The sequence below is a fragment of the Notechis scutatus genome, chromosome Z, assembly GCF_049901735.1.
Source record: "Notechis scutatus isolate UNSWTSFEM ecotype Mainland chromosome Z, rNotScu1.2, whole genome shotgun sequence".
Lineage (NCBI taxonomy): Eukaryota > Metazoa > Chordata > Lepidosauria > Squamata > Elapidae > Notechis > Notechis scutatus.
This window is the reverse complement of record NC_142025.1, coordinates 140,608,374-140,628,948: the sequence shown is the minus strand read 5'-3', so window position 1 is coordinate 140,628,948 and position 20,575 is coordinate 140,608,374. Positions and strand designations below refer to the sequence as shown.

Sequence of the window (20,575 nt, the reverse complement as noted above, 5' to 3'; positions counted from 1 at the left end):
AGCAGACAGGAGTATTCAGGTACTCCCACTGAGATGAACTTTTAAACTTAAGATACTCTGAAACTAATTTCTGGTGATTTCATTCATACAACTATGAAGTTTTCTTGGCAACAGAAGAGATTGCATTGACTACTTAAAAGCAAATCAGTCTAGTAAATTATTTGTAAATTGCACCAGAAGAAGAAAAAAGGCAACTACACATTCTACTAAAATACTTTTATTACGATTATAAATTTAAGTTTTGCTCCATATACAATACATATATATATATATAATTAGAAAACCATATAGAAATAAATATTTCTTTAGCTAGGAACATACATCCTAGAGAAAAGAAACTCCACAACTGGAATTTTAGCTAGAAAAGAGAAAAGACAAAAATTCATAATGCTAATAGTCTTGGAGGAATTTATAAAGAACATAGCAAATATTAAAAGTAATGCAAAAAAGCACTTTAAAAAAAATCTCCCAACAGATGGTACAACCCTATGTAAGAACTCATCATTAAAACAGGATGATTTATTGAGTTAGAAACAATATCAGTGAATGGACAATAAACTGTCCACGTATTTCAACGCTGAGGACTAGTTTCTTAATATTCAGTATTATTTAGAGCAACATTTCTCAACCTCAACCAATTTAAGGTGGGTAAGACTTGGAATTTCCCAGCCAGCATGCTGGGAAATTTCCTATGCTGGCTGAGGAATTCTGGGAATTGAAGTCCACATATTTTTAAGTGGCTGACGATGAAAAACACCAATTCAGAGGGGAGAATGGACTCGTTTCAGAAAATCCAAACTTAAGCAAACTACTAAAAATCACTTTAGCAGGCTGGGTTTGCTCTGTATTTTAAAAGTCAACTGAACTGTATTTCCCCATTGGAGCCTAAAACCGAACACACAGTCGCACTTCTCATTTCCACATTCAGGAGGGATTGTGCATCAAAGTGACTATTGGGCTGCGTGTTTGCAACTCCACTTTCCAAATGGCCATCGCATCTCTCTTTGCTTTCCTGGACTCGCCAAGGAGAAAGATGTGCTTAGAATCAGCTGTCCAGCCTACAATCCAATCCTCTCCATGTTCCCTATGTGATTATGGGCGGGTTAGTTCCAGAGAAAGCCAAAATTTGAAGAAGTTCATTTAAAGAAATTGGCCAGTTTTACAGCCATGAAGGGTGCAATGGAAAACCTCGTGCTTTGAAAACACACCGTGCCATCTCTTTAGGGTTCTCATTAAATGGAAAAGAGATAGCTTATTAATATGTTCCAGGTGGGGAGAAGTTAAGTTGTCTACCACACAAGATTCATTTGTGATTTCAGAGCTTTTACATAGCTCTAAGATGTATGCAGGTAGTCCTTGACTTATGACTACTACTGGGACCAGAATATCCAAAGCTAAGCAAGGCAGTTATTAAATGCATTTGATCGCCTGCCAAATGCCTGAATTTTGATCACATGACTGTAGGGATGCTGCAAGAATTATAAAGTGAGGACCAGCCATAAATCACGTTTTTTCAGGACTATTTTAACTTTGAATAGTCATTAAACGAAATGGTTGTAAATGGATTGCCAGTAATTGATTCAATGGCCAGTAATTGATTCAATATATATATTCTTAATTGAAAGCCCATGTTTCCTAATCTTACTGATTTGAAGAGAGGCTTTTTTGGGGTTGTTAACTTTAAGCCTGGTTGGCTGTTAAGACACATTAACAGTTGGACAAAACACAGCCATGCACTGTGCTTATGGTTCAACAGCTAGAACCCCCTTTTAACCTGGTTACTAAATAAACCCATTTTCTCGGGCAGAACATACATGTAATAAGCTGACCCAAGCAAGCCAAATTTGCACAACAGGGTAAGATGCAAATGAACTAGCTAAAACTAAGCAAGTTTGAGTACATTGTCGAATGGTAAGCATTGGATTTGCAACTGACTAAGTAGCTAAAGATGCTGCGTGTTCATATCTGATATTTTGTGTGAACTCAGGAAAATGGATGGATTGATCCGAGCCATACTTCAGTCAAATATGGGGAGGGATATTGTGCGCCCTCCACATTTCCAGCCCTGCCACTGGTCAATGTGGAAAGAGAACCATTTTTCAGACGGGATATTTCTTAGTTAATAAGGCAATGTCCTTTTCACATCTGTTGACCCAGTCTTGGAAGAGATGGCAAATGTAGTAACCTGTGAGTTTCATAAAGAAGGTGTTGTCGGGTTCCAGAGGCTGAGCAGATACAACCGGACCTGGCACGATGCCCAGGGAAGACATAATTAATTTAAGGTTATTCTCCAGGCCCAGACAGTGCAGACGTGAAGAATCGAGCTGACGGTGTAATTCATCTTCCAGTGGATTCAGATCCATTTGCTGGCATTTCACACTGGCTAAGTACACCGGCAGGTTGGAGAAGGCACAGGTGTTCTGCTGAAGCCGCTCCTTGTCAGTGAGACCCAGCCAGTCTGAGGTAGACAGCGTTGGCAACGGGAGTCCTGGAAAGGGCTGAATGGGTGGGTTGAAATCCGGCTCACCAAAAGGTATCCCTTGATGATGCACCTAACACAGAGAGAAGCCACAGCATCAGTTCTTTGAAAAGTGGATCCCTGGATCTTCAGAAAATGATAGAATGCCTTCTCATGATGACTAAATTGCAAGTAGCCCTTGATTTACGACTGCAAGGAAGCCCAAAATTTATGTTACTAAGCGAGACAGTTGTTAAGTGAGTTTTGCTCCATTTTACGACCTTTCTTGTGTCAGAGCATATTCATGAACTGGAATAGAGCTTAGTAACAAGGTCAGCCAATGAGAGCTGAGTTGAGGGCTGAAACTTAAAGAGAGAATCTGGGCGTGTTTTATCTCTGTTCTGTGCTGAGCTCTAAAGTGAAAGAGAAACTAACTTGCTTGCTTGCTGAAAACCAGAGCTCTGCTCTGAACCTGTAACAAGTCTGCTTCTGTTTGAGTTTGCTTCATGTTGGAGAAACCTACAACTGATTTGTAAAATTTACTTTATGTGTTTATAAAGAAGTTAAATGAAGCCTCAGCCATCTGTGTTTACTTTTCTGGTGCTGAATTTACCCTGCAATACTCTGAACATCTTGCCACAGCTGTGAATCACTGCCGTTGATAAATTAGGAACCCGGTTGTTAAGTGAATCTGGCCTCCCTGTTAACTTTGCTAGTTAGAAGTTTGCAAAAAGTGATCACATGACCCCAAGGAAATCATTATAAAAACACGCCAATTTCAAAGTGTCCTAATTTTGATCATGTGACCATGGGGATGCTGTGACATTCCTAAGTGTGGAAACAGTCATAATGTCACTTTTTTCAGAGCCATTGTAGAAGAAAATACAGTTCATTATATTACACATTTTGAGATGCTGAAAACCTAAGAATCATTAATAAGCTGTCTTCATGCACCTGCTATGGTATTACAGCTTTTACTTGGCTTTGTTTAAGTAAAGCATTTGTTTTGAGAAAAATGCCCAAGTCCTTCATTCAGCAGATTCAAATAATTATTGGCTGCTAGCCCCTCCAGCAGCCAAATCAGAGGCAGAGGCGGTGTGGGAGGTGGCGGCGTGGGCATCAGCATCAGGGCAACCTGAGAGCTCGGAGAGGGAAGAGGGAATGGACCTGCCAGAGAGACAGAGGCAGAGCCTGGGCTGTCCATCAGCCGTCAGGTGGAGAGTCAACAGCCCCCAGGTCTGGAGGTGACTGATGAGGAAGTGGAGAAACAGCTGGGTCCAGTGCCTGATGCGCAGATGCACAGAAGGGAGGGGAGAGGAGAGGAGAGCAATGGAAATATTTGGCCCGATCCTTGGGATGTAAGAGCCAACACTGCTAGTGAAGCCCCACCCTAGCTCTGGAGATAAAAGGCAGGGGACGGAGATGAATAAATGTGGCAGACAACCACAGGCAGACCTGTTAGCCTGTGGTGAGAGAGGAACTTTTTGCTGGCGCTTCTAATAAAGGAATCACTGATTTAACTACAGAGGGTTTGTTGTGTTCGGGGAGCTGGGTCCAAACAATTATCAATTTGCATTGATTAAAGTCCCTTCTTCTTTTCTATCCTGGATGTTTTGTAAATAAAATAAAATAAAATAAACACACACACACACACACACACACACCCCATAGACAGAGCCCCACACCTTCCATTAATTTCTTCCACTTATATTTAGGACTTACATAGTTTGACAGCAGCTGTCCTGAGCTAATTTGCATGCTGAGGATGAGATTGTGTGTCCTTTCAATCTCTATGGCTATTTCTTGCTGGGTGCGAGAGCATCCAGAGCACATTGGCAAATCCACTGTAGAAAGAAGCAAGAAAAATGTTAGACCCAACAACTAGTAACTAAAGATTCAAATACCTGTATTAATAATACTATCCATGTTGTCCTTTTTTTTTTTTGCAAGCCACAGAACCTAAACGACAACCATGGTGGGTGGAGAGAGTTAAGAGAGAGAAAAAGGAAATCAATTCATCTTAACTAATAATTCAAATTTTAGGATACAGCATCAGAAGTGAGCAAGAATGGAAAGTACTATACAGCAGTGTTTCTCAAGCTTAGCCATTCTTAGATGTATGAACTTCAAATCCCACCTAGCACACCGGCTGGGGAATTCTGGGAATTGAAGTCCAGACATACTAAAGTTGCCAAGGTTGATAAGCATTTCTATTCAGGACAGGTAGTCCTCCACTTACAACAGTTCATTTAGTGACTGTTCAAAATTACGGCACTGAAAAAAGTGAATTATCGTTTTTCACACTTACAACTGTTGTACCATCCTTGTGGTCACATGATCAGAATTCAGACGTTTGGCAACTGACTCCTATTTATGACAGTTGCAGTGTCCTGGGGTCATGTGGTCCCCTTTTGCGACCTTCTGACAATCAAAGTCAATGCGGCCACTGTGTCACCAACTTAGTTGCAGTGATTCATTTAAAAACTCTGGCATGAAAGTTCATAAAATGGGGCAAAATTCACTTAACAAATGTTTCACTTAGCAACAAAAATGGGCTCCATTGTAGTCATAAGTCAAGGACTACCTGTATCTACCTATAAGATCAATGGCACTTATCCTTCAATGGCACCTATCCTGTGGAAGCTCATCTTAGGTTGTTTCAAAAACAGACACAGTTGGATGCCTACTATTCACAGTTCCAAAAAACCAACAACCTTACAAGTCCCTTAAAAAAAGAAGACAAAAAGGACAGTAATTATTGAAGATGCCTGAAATTAGTTTGAGGTTTGAAGGATTTTCCAGAGATAGCATATATGGAATTGTGAAGTAATGCAATTATGCTGAAGCTGTCAGTCCCAAAAATCACTGAGGCGGATTTCTGGGGAACCGCAGCTGTCATTAAATCAAGATCTCTATCACCCGTTCTCAGGGCAGCATTCAAAAATAAAATGTAAAAATAAAATGCAGCCAAGTAGAAAATTCCTGGCCTTTTGCATGGCTGTGTTTTCAAAAGAAACTCTAAAAGCTTTTTGTTTTGTTTTCTTGCTAAGAGATTTGTTATTCTGTGCCACATAGACGTAGCTGTCCAATAAACTCTTTAAAAAACAGAGTTTGTTCTTCTGGCTTGGAATGTACCCTCCTTCCCATGACCTGTGCACATCTTAGACACACCTGTAGATTTCAACACATTTTTTTGTCTTTTAACTTCTGTATATGTGTTCAAGGAAAAGGCCTTTGAAACTGCAGGGTTATTAGGAAGACCAGGAATGATTGTCAAAGCATGTTGAAGTTTCTGACACTTGCTAAATACAGAATGGAGGGAACTCCTTAATTGACTCCCGGATATCCTATAGCTGCTATCATCTGGTCCAGAAGCTTCTACAATAGTATGGAGAAGGAACTTCTGTTGATAGCATGCTGAGGACCAACCTTTGAATGCGTGCAAAAACCAAATCCCAGCTCATTCATCGCTTTGTGTGCAGAACATGGGAAAAAACTCTGAAGCTATGCTATGAAGTTTCATCATTTTCTTTTATCTCTCAGTGGGAAAACAGAAGAGGTTGAAAGAGTATCACATGGATCCTATTAATGCATGGCCATTGGCTATTTTTGAGCTTTGGATGGATGGACAAGAACATTCATTGTTCCAGACAGCAAGGCCATTACATTATCTGGAGGACCAAGTTGGAAAAAGCTGACGTGTACAAACAGCAAAAACCACGATACTTCCTTCTTAATCTAAGTCTCCCACTGAGATAATTTCTATGCAAATTATTTTATCTAACAAAGGCAAAATTGTGCCAAGATCCTAATCTTTCCTAGAATGTCTTCCTTTTAAGTTCCTTCAACTTAATTCAACTAGATTGCCAACTTCAAGACAGCCTTATGCAGTTTGGAAAAGGGTCAGGATCATCAATTACTGATGGTAACTTCAAAGCTGAACGAACCTGGTGACAACTTTTCAAATTAACACATTTTATTAAGGTCATAAGCTGTTGGGAGCCACAGGTCTTTTCATCAGCCAGCAATATAATGGCTGCATATGTTTTTCCTAGTTACCTCGGGGAAGACATTTGTGGGATTGAATGGTAAAACTTTTTCTATAACTTTGTAAAAATGTTGTCCATTCTATCTACCCTAATCCTTTCCTATGATCTCTGGTTTCTCTGTTAGAAAAAGACACCTCAGACCAGAGTTTCTCAATCTTGGCAGCTTTAAGATGGGTGAAATTCAACTCCCAGAATTCCCCATCCATGTGGCTGGAGAATTGTGAGAGTTGAAGTCTACCAATCTTAAAACTTGCAAGGTTGAGAAACACTGCCTAAGACAATCAAGACACAGAAGGCTTAAAAGTTGGGAATCATGAACTTTTTAGAAGAGTTAGAACTGCAATTCCAGAATTCCTGGCAGGTGTGGAATTCTGGGAATTATAGTGCCAGTATATTTGGAAAGTGCCTGGTTGAAGAAAGCTGAGACAACAGGTTATAAAAGCAGAGAATGGAATGAAGACTAAAGAAAAAATGAGGATGGTTGCCAAAGGTTTCAAATCAGGACAGAGAAGAAAAATCTATCCATAGTTTTTAACTGTTACTAAATGGAGCTTCTATACTTAAAAGCACTGTATCTGACTGGCAGACTGCACGAAGACATAGAAAACAAGACCAGGGAGGTATATTTGGTTGGATGAAGGAAAAACCTACATTTGCTCAATTGCTCTGGTGTTTTATCTGGAAATACCAAATTTTCTCCCTGACTATTCTAAATGCAAATTATATATTTTAGTGCCAGGCATTCTAACTGCCAAGCAGTAAATGTCTTTTAAAATTACCATCCAAGATCAATAATTAACTGCACCTTCAAGTTCAAGGTGTGAGGTCATCAGAGTCTTTACATCTCTTGATCTGCAGGATGGGGGTGGCGGAGGCAGAAAGGAAGAAGGAAAGAGAGCAGAACATTCCAGAGGTTTTACAATGAAGGAAATAAATTAGACAGAGAACATGAAGAACCAAAGGGGGTGGAGCAAACTATATATGCTTAACATGCAGATAGGAAAAAAAATCTGTCCAAAAGAATAAAACTAAACCGAAGATTTTCCCACATCAAATGTATTGGCCCAGGAGTCCATCATCCCCAGCTGGCTTTGGACACACTGACCAAATGTTGTGAGGTTGCAGTTCAGTACTAATCAGAGGCAACATGTTAGGAAAACTGCTACTGAGGGAGAAGAATTTTCAAAGGCTGAGCTTATACAAATCTATCTTCATTGGTTGTGTGAACCAGGCAATGGGAATTAACATGTCATGTGAATTCATAGAAGTTGGGTCGTTCAGTCTTAATTTACTCAGCTGATCCTGAGGAAACCTGAAACAGTACTAGTCCATATATAAAAGTCTAGTGGAAAGAATAAGAGAGATACTTTGTTCACCCAACTTCTTAAACCATGGTCTGCTTCACAGGTCTTCCTGAACCAGCTGCCACCAACTGGGTTTGGACCTCACTTGAAAACATAAGCGCAAATTTACAGAAACTAAGCAAGTAAACCTATCATTTGGATCAATGATGCTGTGTGCATCCAGATGATTATGACTATTTCTCATTTCATAGTCATGCAACACTATCAAAGTTCAGAATTCTTAGGAGATTCTGGTTCCCAAGAATGATGCAAATTTTACCATTAGCAAAAAGTTATAAATCATTTGCAGAGAAAGTTTTCTTTTTTTAAGCTATGAGTTATAAAATTTTCCAGCAACAGTTCTAGGATTTGAATGCCATTGCCTAGAGCCCTGCAAATTAGCAAATCTTAAACTTTTATTACAGCTGGGAAATGTAAGTAATAGGTCCCCTAAGGTAATTCATTAATAATCATGACATTAGGGAGATAATTGAACCTTGAGACTCTTGTCACACTATTGATCTGCTTCACAGCTGCTAAATTATAGTTTGTTTGAGTAAACCATAAATGGTGTGGGTCTCCTCTAAATAAACTCTTGCTCCTGGTTAACAAAATGTTAAGCACAAATTTAACAAGAAGGCTTTGCAGCTTAGTAATATGTGTGAATGCAGCCTTGGCGTTACATGAGCAGTTCTGAGTGATGCATATGCCAAACATGATAATCTTACATGCATGAAATATATTTCAACCAAAAAGCAGCCTGGCCATCTTCCTGTGGACACTTGTGTCTCACTGACCTTAGATTCATCCCACCAGCAAAAGATCATTTATAACAGCCATAATCCTTAACAGTATTTGGAGCTTTGCTATTTTCAAGAAGTGACTGCATGCACTGACCTGCTTGCAGGAAAGGTAGTGGTTTAACCAATGAAGTCCCTCCCTCTGCTTCCTAAATAACTTTCAGAGAGAATCCAAAGCACAGGTCTCTTGCCTTTTACAAAAAGCAAATCTAATACCTCCCCCCCACCCCCAACAATTGGTAATTGTGAAACGGGAGAGGGAGAGGAAAGGAAATGGCTCAATTACCACGACTTTGTAAAGAGAAATGTGGATGGCTACTTGCTGCCTCTACCATGCAAACTAGGCTGTGTGGCTTTGTTGACAGTCCAATAAGTGGAAAATGCAAGCAATAGGGTCAGCTGGGAACGCACGCTTCATTTGTGAATTCGGCCACCGAGGTGACAGAAGGGTCCAATGCAGTCTCCAGTTATATACCCCAAGAATCTCCTTTTCGGTGAGATGGGAGGCATGATCAGCCAATCAATCACTCCCCGCTAGCCTGCCAATCACTCCCTTCAGCCTGCCAGCTGAACAGGGAACTAAACCGGCCGATAGGGAAAACTTCGCCTGAGAAGGACCCAGCTGCCCCTCCGCTGCTGCCCGTCCTGCTCCGCTTTCAGCCGCTTCGCTGCCTGGGATCCGATTCGACCTTCGCTGCTCAACCCGAGCCTTTGGGATCGCGCCAAGCCGGCGTCGGTGGCAGTGGCTGGGACACGCACGATGTCTCCTCCCCCCCCACCACCACACACACCTTGGAGAGGTTGTTTCTTCTGACTTTGTTAGGCGAGCTGCCTACCGCCGGTAAGGCACGAAATGGAAGCGCTCCTGAATCGCGCTGAAACAGCGGTGGATAAACACGAGGTGGTTTTCAAATCCTTTTTAACCGAACCCCTCCCCCGTCCCGCTTTGTGGGGGAAACTTGGGAGACTCTGAGGAAACTTTGGGAAAGCGCTTGCTTCCTCTCGCTCTCCCCGCCCCACACCCCGGTTTTTGAGGACTTTTGCCGTACCTGGCAGCACTTCCATCCTGCGACCCTCCCCGGCGCCGATTCCCGCCACTTTGTGGCTCGCCCCGTCCCTCACCGGACCTTTTATAGCCGCTGACCACGCCCCCTGTCCTCACGCCGGCCCGGGACTTGAGGATTCCAACAGGCTGAGGTCACCTACAGCCTGCCTCCTGCTGGGTCCGGAATCTGCACCGGCGGCTGCCCTTTCATCTCTCCCCACCCTCACCCTCACCCACCCACACACCTGCTTTGGGCAGGAATGTGCGGCTTGCTTAGCCGATGGAGAAGGGGCGCCCTGGATAGATCTAGGAAGGAAGAGGAAGGCGGGTGGGGCAGCTTTCCCAGGAGAGAAAGGAAGTAGTTGGTTTTATGGAGTGGTTAAAAATTTAACACATAACGCCCAGTCGTTTGCGCTGTTTCCAGGAACGCACTCTCTAAAAAAAAAGAGAGAGAAAAAACCGTATAGGGTGCAATCGAATAAAAAGCACCGCATAAACGAGAAAGCAACGCAGCCGCCTTTGAAAAACGGGGACAGCCTGATTCAAATATAATGAAAAGCCCATTTAGAAAACCGAGGGAAATACAGAAAGGTCTTTGATTCGGGGGGGAATCAGCCTCTTTGGAGGGGAAGATGTTCCCTAAATAGGATCTCACACACACACACCCCCGAAAAAGCTTTGAGGGGCTCCAAAATTGTGGGACTACACGGAAGAGACTGTATTTCGTTAGTGAACTGAAAATGACTGTGGATTTAAGATAATTCAGAGAGAAAGAGAAAAAGGAGAGGAGGAGGAGGAGAAGTAGTAGAAGAAAATGAGATAGAAGAAAACATAGAAGAAGACATAGAAGAGGAACAAGATGTAGAAGAGGAGGAAGAAGAAGGAGAAGACATAGAAGGAGAAGAAAAGGAAGAAGAAGAGGAAGAAGAGGAAGAGGAAGAGGAAGAGGAAGAGGAAGAGGAAGAAGAAGAAGAAGAAGAAGAAGAAGAAGAAGAAGAAGAAGAAGAAGAAGAAGAAGAAGAAGAAGAAGAAGAAGAAGAAGAAGAATTACAGTATATTATTGCAAAACTATGACAACAAATGTATTTCATCATTTTCTTAGGGAGAAAAAGTTAGTCTTTTAGGTAAATTGAATTGTTCTGGGTTGGTGAGAATAAAAAAAGAAAGATGGTAATATATTTTTGTCTCTTGTGATAGTATTCTTTTATCTGTTTTTCCAATGCTAAAATTAGAAACGGAAACTGCAGGGAAAAAAAGATAAGCTGGGTGGTTTAAACTTGGATGGGAAAACACCAAGAAGTCATGAGATACCGGGAAGTCATAAAAAAATAAATTCTTGTTCAGAACTTTATCTAAATGTGTCTATGCTGTCACCTTAACTGAACTCAGAAGCCTTGATAATAAAATTTTCTTTTTATATTGTACTCACATCCTGCCTTTCAGCCACATTGCAAAAGGGATGTGGGACCAATGAATCACTGTATGAAAACAAGATAAAATTGCTAATTCTAATCAATAACTCTTTACTGTGAAGGGAAAGGGGACCACAAAAAGCCATTCAAGGTTTTAAAAACAGCATATTTTAACGGCAGGAGGTTTTCCTAGATTGCAGCCCATTTCATTAGATGCAGGAATGTAGAATGTTATGCCCCAATAAATTCAAATGCCTTTGAAATGCCACAATATGTTTTTATGTGGTTCACCTGTCATGCCAATGCCTTAGTCATGCCAAATTGCATTAAATTGGGTTTCACATAGCAAACTAGATAAAGCCAAAATAAATAAATCATCTACTTGCTTATGCCTGATGTCATCCGTGAATCTGTTCAATGATGGAGTGTGAGCCTAGCCATTATGGTCACCCCATATTTCTCTTACTGTATAGACCCATATTTCTCAACCTAGGCAACTTGAAGACATGTAGACTTCAACTCCCAGAATTCCCCAAGTTGGAGAATTCTGGGCGTTGAAGTCTACGTATTTTCAAATTCCCACTGTTGAGATCAGTATGGACACTCAATGAGAGCTGCAAACGTTATGCTATATAAAAGAGCAAACAGACTAACCCCAGGGAAACAGTTCTAAGAAATGAATTCTTTCATTTAATTTAAATTTAATTTACTTGCATTAAAACATGAAGAATTTAGCCATGCTACTGGGCACACTTCAGATTTGAGGGTCAAAATATGCATGAAGGCACAGAAGGAGTACACCCATCTGCAAGTCTTTGTATCACATGCTTCTTTCCCTTGGGCAACTGTTCACCCTCCAAAGTTGGACTATATCATAAACTAGCTTGATACCCATGCTTAGCTACAAAACTATGTGGTTGGGCTTAGTTTTTGGGGATGAAAATAAGGGGGGAAAATTATGCCTCTGCCTTCCAGGGTCCATCGGTATTCATCTGGCTAGCATCCTGTCAGTGTGTGAGAGAGTTGAGGGCTGTTTGGAAACTGAAACAGTATTTGCTGTGTGAGTAAGAAGGAGACAGCAAGGAGACTGAACGTGGCTTAGCTTAACTGTTCTGTACTAAAGCTGGTTGCTGCTGTGAAAATAGAACTGAAACTCCTCTCCTCTGCTTGTGTTTTACATTTGGAACAGATTTCTTTTCAGGTGGGGAGGGGGAATAGAACTCCTTAGCATCAGGTCATGTTAATAATAATATATGAAATACTAATGCTCTGGTGGTCATTTCAAAAAATCCTTTCTTAGTGAGCATCTAGAAGCCAAGAGGAACATATGTACCAAATTTCAAGTTTGTAGGCTTTACAGTTCTGGAGATTTTGTGATGATGCATGAGTAGTATTTCACTTTTATATATAGAGAAGATACCGGTAGTTGTTGACTTATGACCACAATTTATGTTGCTAACTGAGAAATTTATTAAGTGAGTTTTGCTCCATTTGACCTCAGGACACTGCAATGGTCATAAGTATGAAACAGTTGTCATGGGAGTGCTGCAAAGGTTGTAACTGTGAAGAATGGTCACGAGTCACTTTTTCAGTGCCATTGTAACTTCTAATGGTCACTAAATGGATTGTTGTAAATTGAGGACTATCTGAACAAGCAAATAAATGAACACATATACAAATCTCAGGCTGCCTTAAGGAGCTGCAGACGGGCAGGTAAAGATGGAAGCATCTTCCTTCCTCTGAATCTTTAGCTGATTGGTTTCTATTGAAGCATCATTTGGAAGTTCGTAATTTACCTTTTCCCCCAGCACAGCTCCGGATCAGCCTTTCAAGAGATATCTTGTGCTGATAGCATGAGTGATGGTACTTTGGAAGAAGGTCAAGGACAATCAAGACACCTACTTGGGAGATTTTTATGTGTCATATCTTGCATAATCCTAAAATGGTCTGACTGAGATTGGCATATGTGGACCTGATTGGGGTAGATTGCAAGGGTGATACAGAAATATAATTTTATGTCATTTTATTCTATTTTACATATTTATGTATTAAATTATTGTATTTAATCCTATAACTATTCTATTTTACCCTACTCTCATTTTAAATTGTTTGTTTAGAACAGGGGTCGCAAACCTTTTGGACCTCAGGGACCACTAAATTCATAATTTTAGATCCCAGGGACCACTAACTGGTTCTGTGGGCGTGGCCTAATTTGTGGGTGTGGCTTGGTGGTCATGTGACTGGCTGGGCATGGCTTGTATGTAAATATTATAAATATTTATATAAATATTGATTTTTTTTAAATAAAAAAGAGCAACTTTTACCCAAAATCAGACAGAGCAGGCAGATTGAGTTGCTCACAGAATCACAGATTCATTCAGTGATCTATCTATCTGCCATCGGCTAGCTCAGTCTCTCAAATTTGCTTGTGGTGAGTCTGCACTGAATTTGCTTGCAAGCAAACCTTCAGTCCTAAGGGAGATTCGGCTGTGCTTAGCTAGAAAGCAAGAAATCCAACCATTTCCTGCTTCCTAGCTAATCTAAATCTCCTGGCACAGCAGAACAGATGATGGTTGGAAAAAGGAAAAATAGCAACTTAGCAGACAAATTTGCCAGGTAAGGAGTAAGTGGGCATGGAGGGTTCCCGCGGGCCATGTGGGCTGAGCAGCCTTGTGTTTCTGCACAGCCTGGATTAATTGCTTTGTGGGGGTGTTCTGGGGGTGAGATTTCTCTGCCGCCCACCAAAATTTTCTCAAGGCCCACCGGTTGGCGACCGCTGGTTTAGAATGTTATTGGTAATGTGTGTTTGAACCTGTAGCCTATAGGCTAATCAATCCAATAAAAATGTGATCACCCAATGATCTTCTTGAGGACCTAGCACAGTCTCAGTGGGGCTTCAGAGCTGAATCGAAAGATGCCAATGTCACCCCACAAGAAGGGAACACATGCTGTGGATTCACTTTTGATCTCATTGTCCAGGAAACATTCTAAATCCCTATTTCTCTGTTATTTCCAAGAGAACTATCTGAGTGATGTATTTCAAAGCAATTAAGTTTGAATGGCCTGGATCAGATAACTGGATCATGGTAATATTGTATTCAGCCAGTTGGTTTTTTAAGGCTTATCCCCAAATGGGGGATTAGATATAGAAGTAGACATTCACTTACAACCAAAATTGACCCCAAAATTTCTGTTGCAAAGCAAGGAAGTTATTAAATGAGTTGTGCCTCATTTTACGACCTTTTTTGCTACGGTTATGTGAATCACTGCAGTTGTTAAATGAATCGTGCAGTTAGTAAATGGACCTGGTTTCGCCCATTGACGTTGCTTGTCAGAAGCCAGCTATAAAGGTTACAAATGATGAGCACATGAGCCTGGTATAGCGCAACTGTCATAAGTACATGCCAGTTGCCAAGCACCTGAATTTTGATCATGTGAATAGGGGAGTGTTGTAACAGTTGTGTGAAAAATGGTCTTAAGTCACTTTTTTCAGGACCATTGTAATTTCAAATGGTCACTAAAGTAATGGATGCAAGTGGAGGATTACCTTTATCTTTGGTTTCTTGGTGAAAATTGTTTTATTATATTGTTACATTGAAAAAAGTTCTGAGAAGATGTTTAATCAGGAAACAAAAGTGAAATACTGAAACTATTTCTATTGTTTCTTTACTGAGCAATATGTTTGTTTTAGATAAGGCCACCATTCTTCTTATAAAAGAGTAACACAGCTATCAAATTTGTACAGTGTTGTATGCATTCAATTTATACGTAATAAAAGCATAAAAAAATATTCAAGCTTCTAGTCCAAGTCATTTCCCTTTATGGAAATATCACCTCTTAGCATTTGAGAATCTCTCAACAATAATAGGGATACTTTTATCATGAACTCTCCAGATCTTCTAGGCTGAAGAAATAGGGATAGTCATTCAGATGGATGTCCTTGGGAAGGTAAAAAAATAAAAGATTGCAACCACAGCTTTGTGATCTAAGCCCCATCCCCCCTTTAAAAATATGTGTGAGATTCCCATAGGTGGTTTACAATATGCTGTAGAGATGTTAATTCTATGGCACAAGATAAGAAGGATCAAGCCCAAATGGAAGCAGTGATAAATGACATGCTGTAGATGTGATTGTTATTTTTGTTCAGTCACTAAGTCATGTCTGACTCTTTGTGACCCAATGGACCATAGCAGGCCAGGGCTCCCTCTCCTCCATGGTCTCCCAGATTTTGACCAAATTCACGTTCATCGCATGGATGACACTATTTAACCATCTCATCTTTTGCCCTTCCCTTCTTTTGCCTTCTGTCTTTCCCAAAAGCAGGGTCTTTTCCAAGAAGTCCTCTCTCTTCTCATTTAGGTAGCCAAACTATTTGAGCTTCAGCTTCAGTATCTGTCCTTCCAAAGAACAGTCTGAGTTGGATTTCCTTTAGGATTGACTGATTTGGTATCATTGCAGTCCAAGAGACTTTCAAGAATCTTCTTCAGGACCACAATTTGAATGCATCAATCAATTTGAGGGGCTGCCACAGAGAGAAGGAGATCAAGCTATTTTCCAAAGCACCTGAAGGCCAGACAAGGAATAATGGATGGAAGCTGATCAAGGAGAGATTCAACCTGGAAATAAGGAGAAATTTTCTGTCAGTGAGGCCATTCAACCAGTGGAAAGGCTTGCCTTCAGAAGTTGTGGGAGCTTCATCACTCGAAGCTTTCAAGAAGAAACTAGACTGCCATCTGTCAAAAATGGTTTGGGTTTGCTTGGGCAGGGAGTTGGACTAGTCACTACATGACCTTCAAGGACCCTTCCAACTCTGTTAATCTGTATCTGTAATTCTTCGGTGCTCAACCTTCCTTATGGTCCAACTCTCATAGCCGTGTATTACTGTTGGGAAAACCGTAGCTTTGACAATATGGACCTTTGTCAGCAAGGTGATGTTTTTAGTGTGGTTAGCTGGCAGCAGGTGCGGATGGCTGAGGAGAGCAAGGACTCAGATGAGGGACCAGGACCATTAGGGGGTGGACTGCTGCCTTCAGAGATTGTGGGGGCTGGCAGCAGTGATGAGGAGGTTCCTGAGGAGCCTGTGCCAAGTGCGCGTGCGCACAGGATTGCTCATAGGAAAGAGCAGTTACAACAGCACAGGCGACTTGAGAGTAAGGCTGCAAAGTAAGGCTGCAAGAGGATAAAAGCCAGCTGTATAATGAACGTTCTTTGCAGAAGGCAAAGATGTTTTGAAACTCCAGTGGATGTTCCAGTATCCCGAGCTTGTATTTGAAGATTCTTGTATTGCAAATTATTTGTTGTCTGTTATCTTTTGGCAAGTCTTGCACAGTTTGGCAAGGCTTGTGCTTATCCCAGTTAATTATTTGTAAAAGCATTACAAGGTTTCTGTTCCTTTTGGATTGTGTTTGATTTGTTGGAAAAGGATGTGGGTCAGAACAAGTATGCTGTCTAGTTATATGTGATAGTTTTGCTATTTCAACATTTACATTATGTTGATCTTTTCTTTGCTTTCTTGTCTATGACTGTAGTCAAGTTTTGTGACCGTGGTTTTCTTTAGAAAGTTCACCCAAACCTACCCTGATTATTCCAGTGAAGGAATTATCAGGTTGTGTTTTTGGGTATGTCTTAAAGAATACCTTCCTGTCAGTGGTGGGATTCAAATTTTTTTTACTACCGGTCCTGTGGGCATGGCTTGGTGGGTGTGGCATGGTTGGTGAGCGTGGCTTGGTGGCTGTGGCAGGGGAAGGACATTGCAAAATTTCCATTCCCTCCCCACCCCACTAGCCTGCTTTCCAGCTCCGTTCTCCTGTGCAAGGCAACCAAAGAAGACCCAGCCAATCAGCAGGGACTTGGGAAGCAGAGAATAGATGGGGATGGGACCAGTCAGAGGTGGTATTTGCCGGTTCTCTGAACTGCTCAAAATTTCTGCTACCGGTTCTCCAGAACTGGTCAGAAGCTGCTGAATACCACCTCTGCTTCCTATGCCAACTAGGGAAGATCTAAAATTTAAATTTCTAACTTCTAACACTTAATAATGAATTCAACTTTGTGACAATTCTGCTGGCTAATTAACACTATTCCAATTGGTTTCTAATTTGGTAATACAAAGAAGATTGTGTTTCCTTCAGTTTCCGCTCCTTCTTTGATAAGGAGACTCATTTATTCTTATCAGGGCCAGAGACAGCTTTGATTGCAATTGTATTTTCAAAACACGCAGAAACCCTCAGGGCACAACCATAATGATGCCTTTGTCCCCGCCAGTAATCTCTTTTCCGTTTAGCAAAATAACTGGATGACCAGTGCCATCTCCTGCCAATTAATCCAGAAAAGTTTTGTTCTGAGTGAAAAAGGGATGATTCCAAAGGAAGAACACAAGGGAGTGGAGATCAAAGCCAGGCTCCCAAGTCATGTTAAACCCTAAAAACAGTTTTGCAAATGCAGTGGCTACATCATGAATCTGCAAAAAAAAAAAAGGGGGATGAGTTTCAGTGGTGGTATTCTACCGGTTTGGCCCAGTTCTACTGAGCCGGTAGCACCGATGAGCATCGGACCGGCCTGCCTGGGCTCCCATGCTCACCTTTATTCCCTGCTTTTGAAGCACAGCTGCTTTGCACGGCACAGCAGAGTGTCGCACGGCAGCTGCTGAAGCGACAGGAGAGTGCAGGCTTGAAGGAGGTGAGTCAGAAAGCCTCTGTGCCTGTGCAAAGTGCGCATTTGGCATGCGCATGCACGCAAAATGTGTGCATGTGCACAAAGTGCGCCCACCAAGCTATGCCCACCGAGCTGATGGTAAAAATCTTTGAAATCCCACCACTGATGAGTTCACACACTATGCTGATCCACAAACTACCCAACTTGGCCAAGCCTAACATATTGTCAGAACCCAGTTTAATGTAATCTTGCATATATCTGCTCTGATGTACCTTTCACACATTCAGAGGGACAAGTAAGAATTGTCTAAGAGTTATCTAAGAGTTTAGCTGTGTTTATTTTGACCCAAAGACTGTCTCAAATTGGGGATTTCAGCATCACATTCAATTTTTCTTTCTCCCTTAGATATATAGGTAGTCCTCAACTTACAACAGTTCTCTTAGCTACAATGGCACTGAAAAAAAGTGACTTGTGACCGCTTTTCACACTTATGATCACTGAAACATCCCCATGGACACGTGATCAAAATTCAGATGCTTGGCTAGTGACTCACATTTATGACAGTGGCAGGGTCCCTGGGTCATGTGATCCCCTTTTGCGACCTTCTGACAAGCAAAGTCAATGGGGAAACCAGATTCACTTTACAACTGTGTTACTAATTTAACAACGGCAGGGATTCACTTAATGAACATGGCAAGAAAAGTTGTAAAGTGGGGCAAAACTCACGTAACAAATTTCTCAGTTAGCAATATAAATGTTGGGCTCAATTGTGGTCATAAGCTGAGGACTACCTGTAGTAAGCAGTTGATCTGAATCTTATAGTAAAAGCCTAGGGCTAGGAAGCAGGGAGAATCCCACAAAAGAAACTACTTAAGTCTGTGGTGCAAAAAGGACCTCATGTATCCATCCTTTGTGGTCCTCAGAGTACTTCAACAGAGAAGGGGGGAAATGGGACCCTATGTCCCATTTTTTTGGAACTTGGAAAGCTTTACAAGACAAAATACTCAATCTCAGGTGAGCAAGGCATCAACTTAGCCGATTAAAAGTCCTCAAGTACAGCTAGTCCAAGTACAACCGTTCATTTATTGAGCATTCATTAAGTGGCATCAGTATTTTGGTGGTGCAATGGTTAGAATGCAGTATTGCAGGCTAACACTGCCCACAGCCAGGAGTTCAATCCTGATCACCTCAAGGTTGACTCATCCTTCTATCCTTCCAAGATTGCTAAAATGAGGACCCAGATTGTTTGGGAAAAGATGCTGACCTTGTAAGCTCAAAAGGCACTGTAAAGCACTATAGAGCAGAATATAAGTCTAAGGGCTATTGCTATTTATTTATTCATTCATTCATTCATTCATTCATTCATTCATTTATTTATTGAATTTATATTGCCGCCTATTTGCCCATGGTGACTCGAGGTGGCTTACAGAATGCAAAACCATTTTTAAAATAAAAAACAATAAAAGCTAACAAAAAGAATCAAACAAATTAATAAAGTATAATAGAACAAAATCAATAAATCAATCACCCCCCAATTCCCACCCCCCCACCCTGAAGACAGCAGATCACACAAGCCGTTTGATCCTGAGAAATGGTGGGAAGTTGGCAAAACAGGAGAACAATCAGGGTAAAATTTTTAAAAAAGCAAAGTGATTATTTTACATTATCATCTTCCTTGGGGATCCAAAGAAATTACAGATTTAAGCTGCATGTTTTATGGGAAAATTAACTATGGGTATTAAATTATATTTATTAGAACAGAATGAGCAACCAGCAATACAGCAAAATCATTTAGTGATTTCTCTATCCAAAGGCAGAGATCTTGTATTGCTACAACAACACTTAAAAAAGAGAGACTTATGACCATTTTTCATACTTATGACCATTGCAGCATCCTCATGGTCACATGGTCAAAATTTGGATGTTTGCTAACTGGCATGTATTTGTGGCTGTTGGTGTTCTGGGATCATGTAATCATCTTTCTGACAAGCAAAGGCAATGGGGAAGCCAAATTTACTTAATAACCATGTTACTAATTTGATAACTGCTGTGATTCATCTAACAACTGTACAAGAAAAGTTGCAAAATGGGGCAACATTTACTTAACAACTGTCTTGCTTAGCGCCGGAGATTTGGGGCTCAATTGTGGTTGTAAGTCAAGAACTACATATAGCTTTCCAGAATAGGCCCTGGACTGACCTAGTATTGGTGTCAACTCATAAAATATTGCTATGGTCTTTTTAGAGTTGTCAACAGAAAGGGAGAGGGGGAAAGGGGTTTGAAAGAGCAGTGAAAGCGAAAGTGCATTCCATAAATAGTTTTTCAAAGATAGTAACTAGGTGACTGAAGTGTCTGCTGTGCAAAATTCTAAGTGGAGAACATGATTGATGACTCTTGGCTATGGATGTGCCTCATTGGAGAATATCAATTATGATATAGGGGGTGGGGAAAAACCAGGGTCAAGGGTGACAATGAATTATGTGTCTCAGAGTTGGCTACACCCAGGCAATGCTGGACATGTTAACTCCCAACAAATCATTTTGAAGTTTTGGAAACTTGCTCGAGACTTATGATTTAATTGGGGTAACTGCCGGAATCCTGACAATTGGTGGGAGATTCTCAAACCAGAGGTAATATTCACCTCAAATCAGAGGTGGTATTCTGGCATTAAAAGTGGTATTAAAATTTTTGACTGGTTCAGAGAACCAGCAAATACCACCTCTGGATGGCCTCACCTACCCTGCTCCCGCTCTTAACCTCTCCTATATTCTGTTGTTTATTACCTCAGCTGATTTGCGTGGCAGAGCGGATTGCCGT

At 41.1% G+C, this 20,575-nt stretch overlaps 1 protein-coding gene across 4 annotated transcripts; it reads right to left on the bottom strand.

The window, feature by feature from the left end:
- Positions 1-201: 201 nt before the first annotated feature.
- Positions 202-10,128, bottom strand: CTF1 (cardiotrophin 1). 4 transcript variants are annotated; one of them, XM_087946395.1, is made up of 3 exons: positions 9,941-10,128; positions 4,181-4,302; positions 202-2,552 (listed from the first exon to the last, which is right to left on the bottom strand). In XM_087946395.1, the coding sequence occupies exons 2-3, from the start codon at positions 4,289-4,291 to the stop codon at positions 2,100-2,102; spliced, it is 564 nt and encodes a 187-aa protein (XP_087802521.1). In that variant the 5' UTR covers positions 4,292-4,302; positions 9,941-10,128; the 3' UTR covers positions 202-2,099. The 4 variants fall into 4 exon arrangements, with proteins under 4 accessions (XP_087802521.1, XP_026539292.1, XP_087802520.1 ...); XM_026683507.2 differs by having other exon boundaries at positions 9,700-9,980; XM_087946394.1 differs by lacking the exon at positions 9,941-10,128 and adding an exon at positions 9,778-9,851.
- Between the last annotated feature and the right edge of the window lie 10,447 nt (positions 10,129-20,575).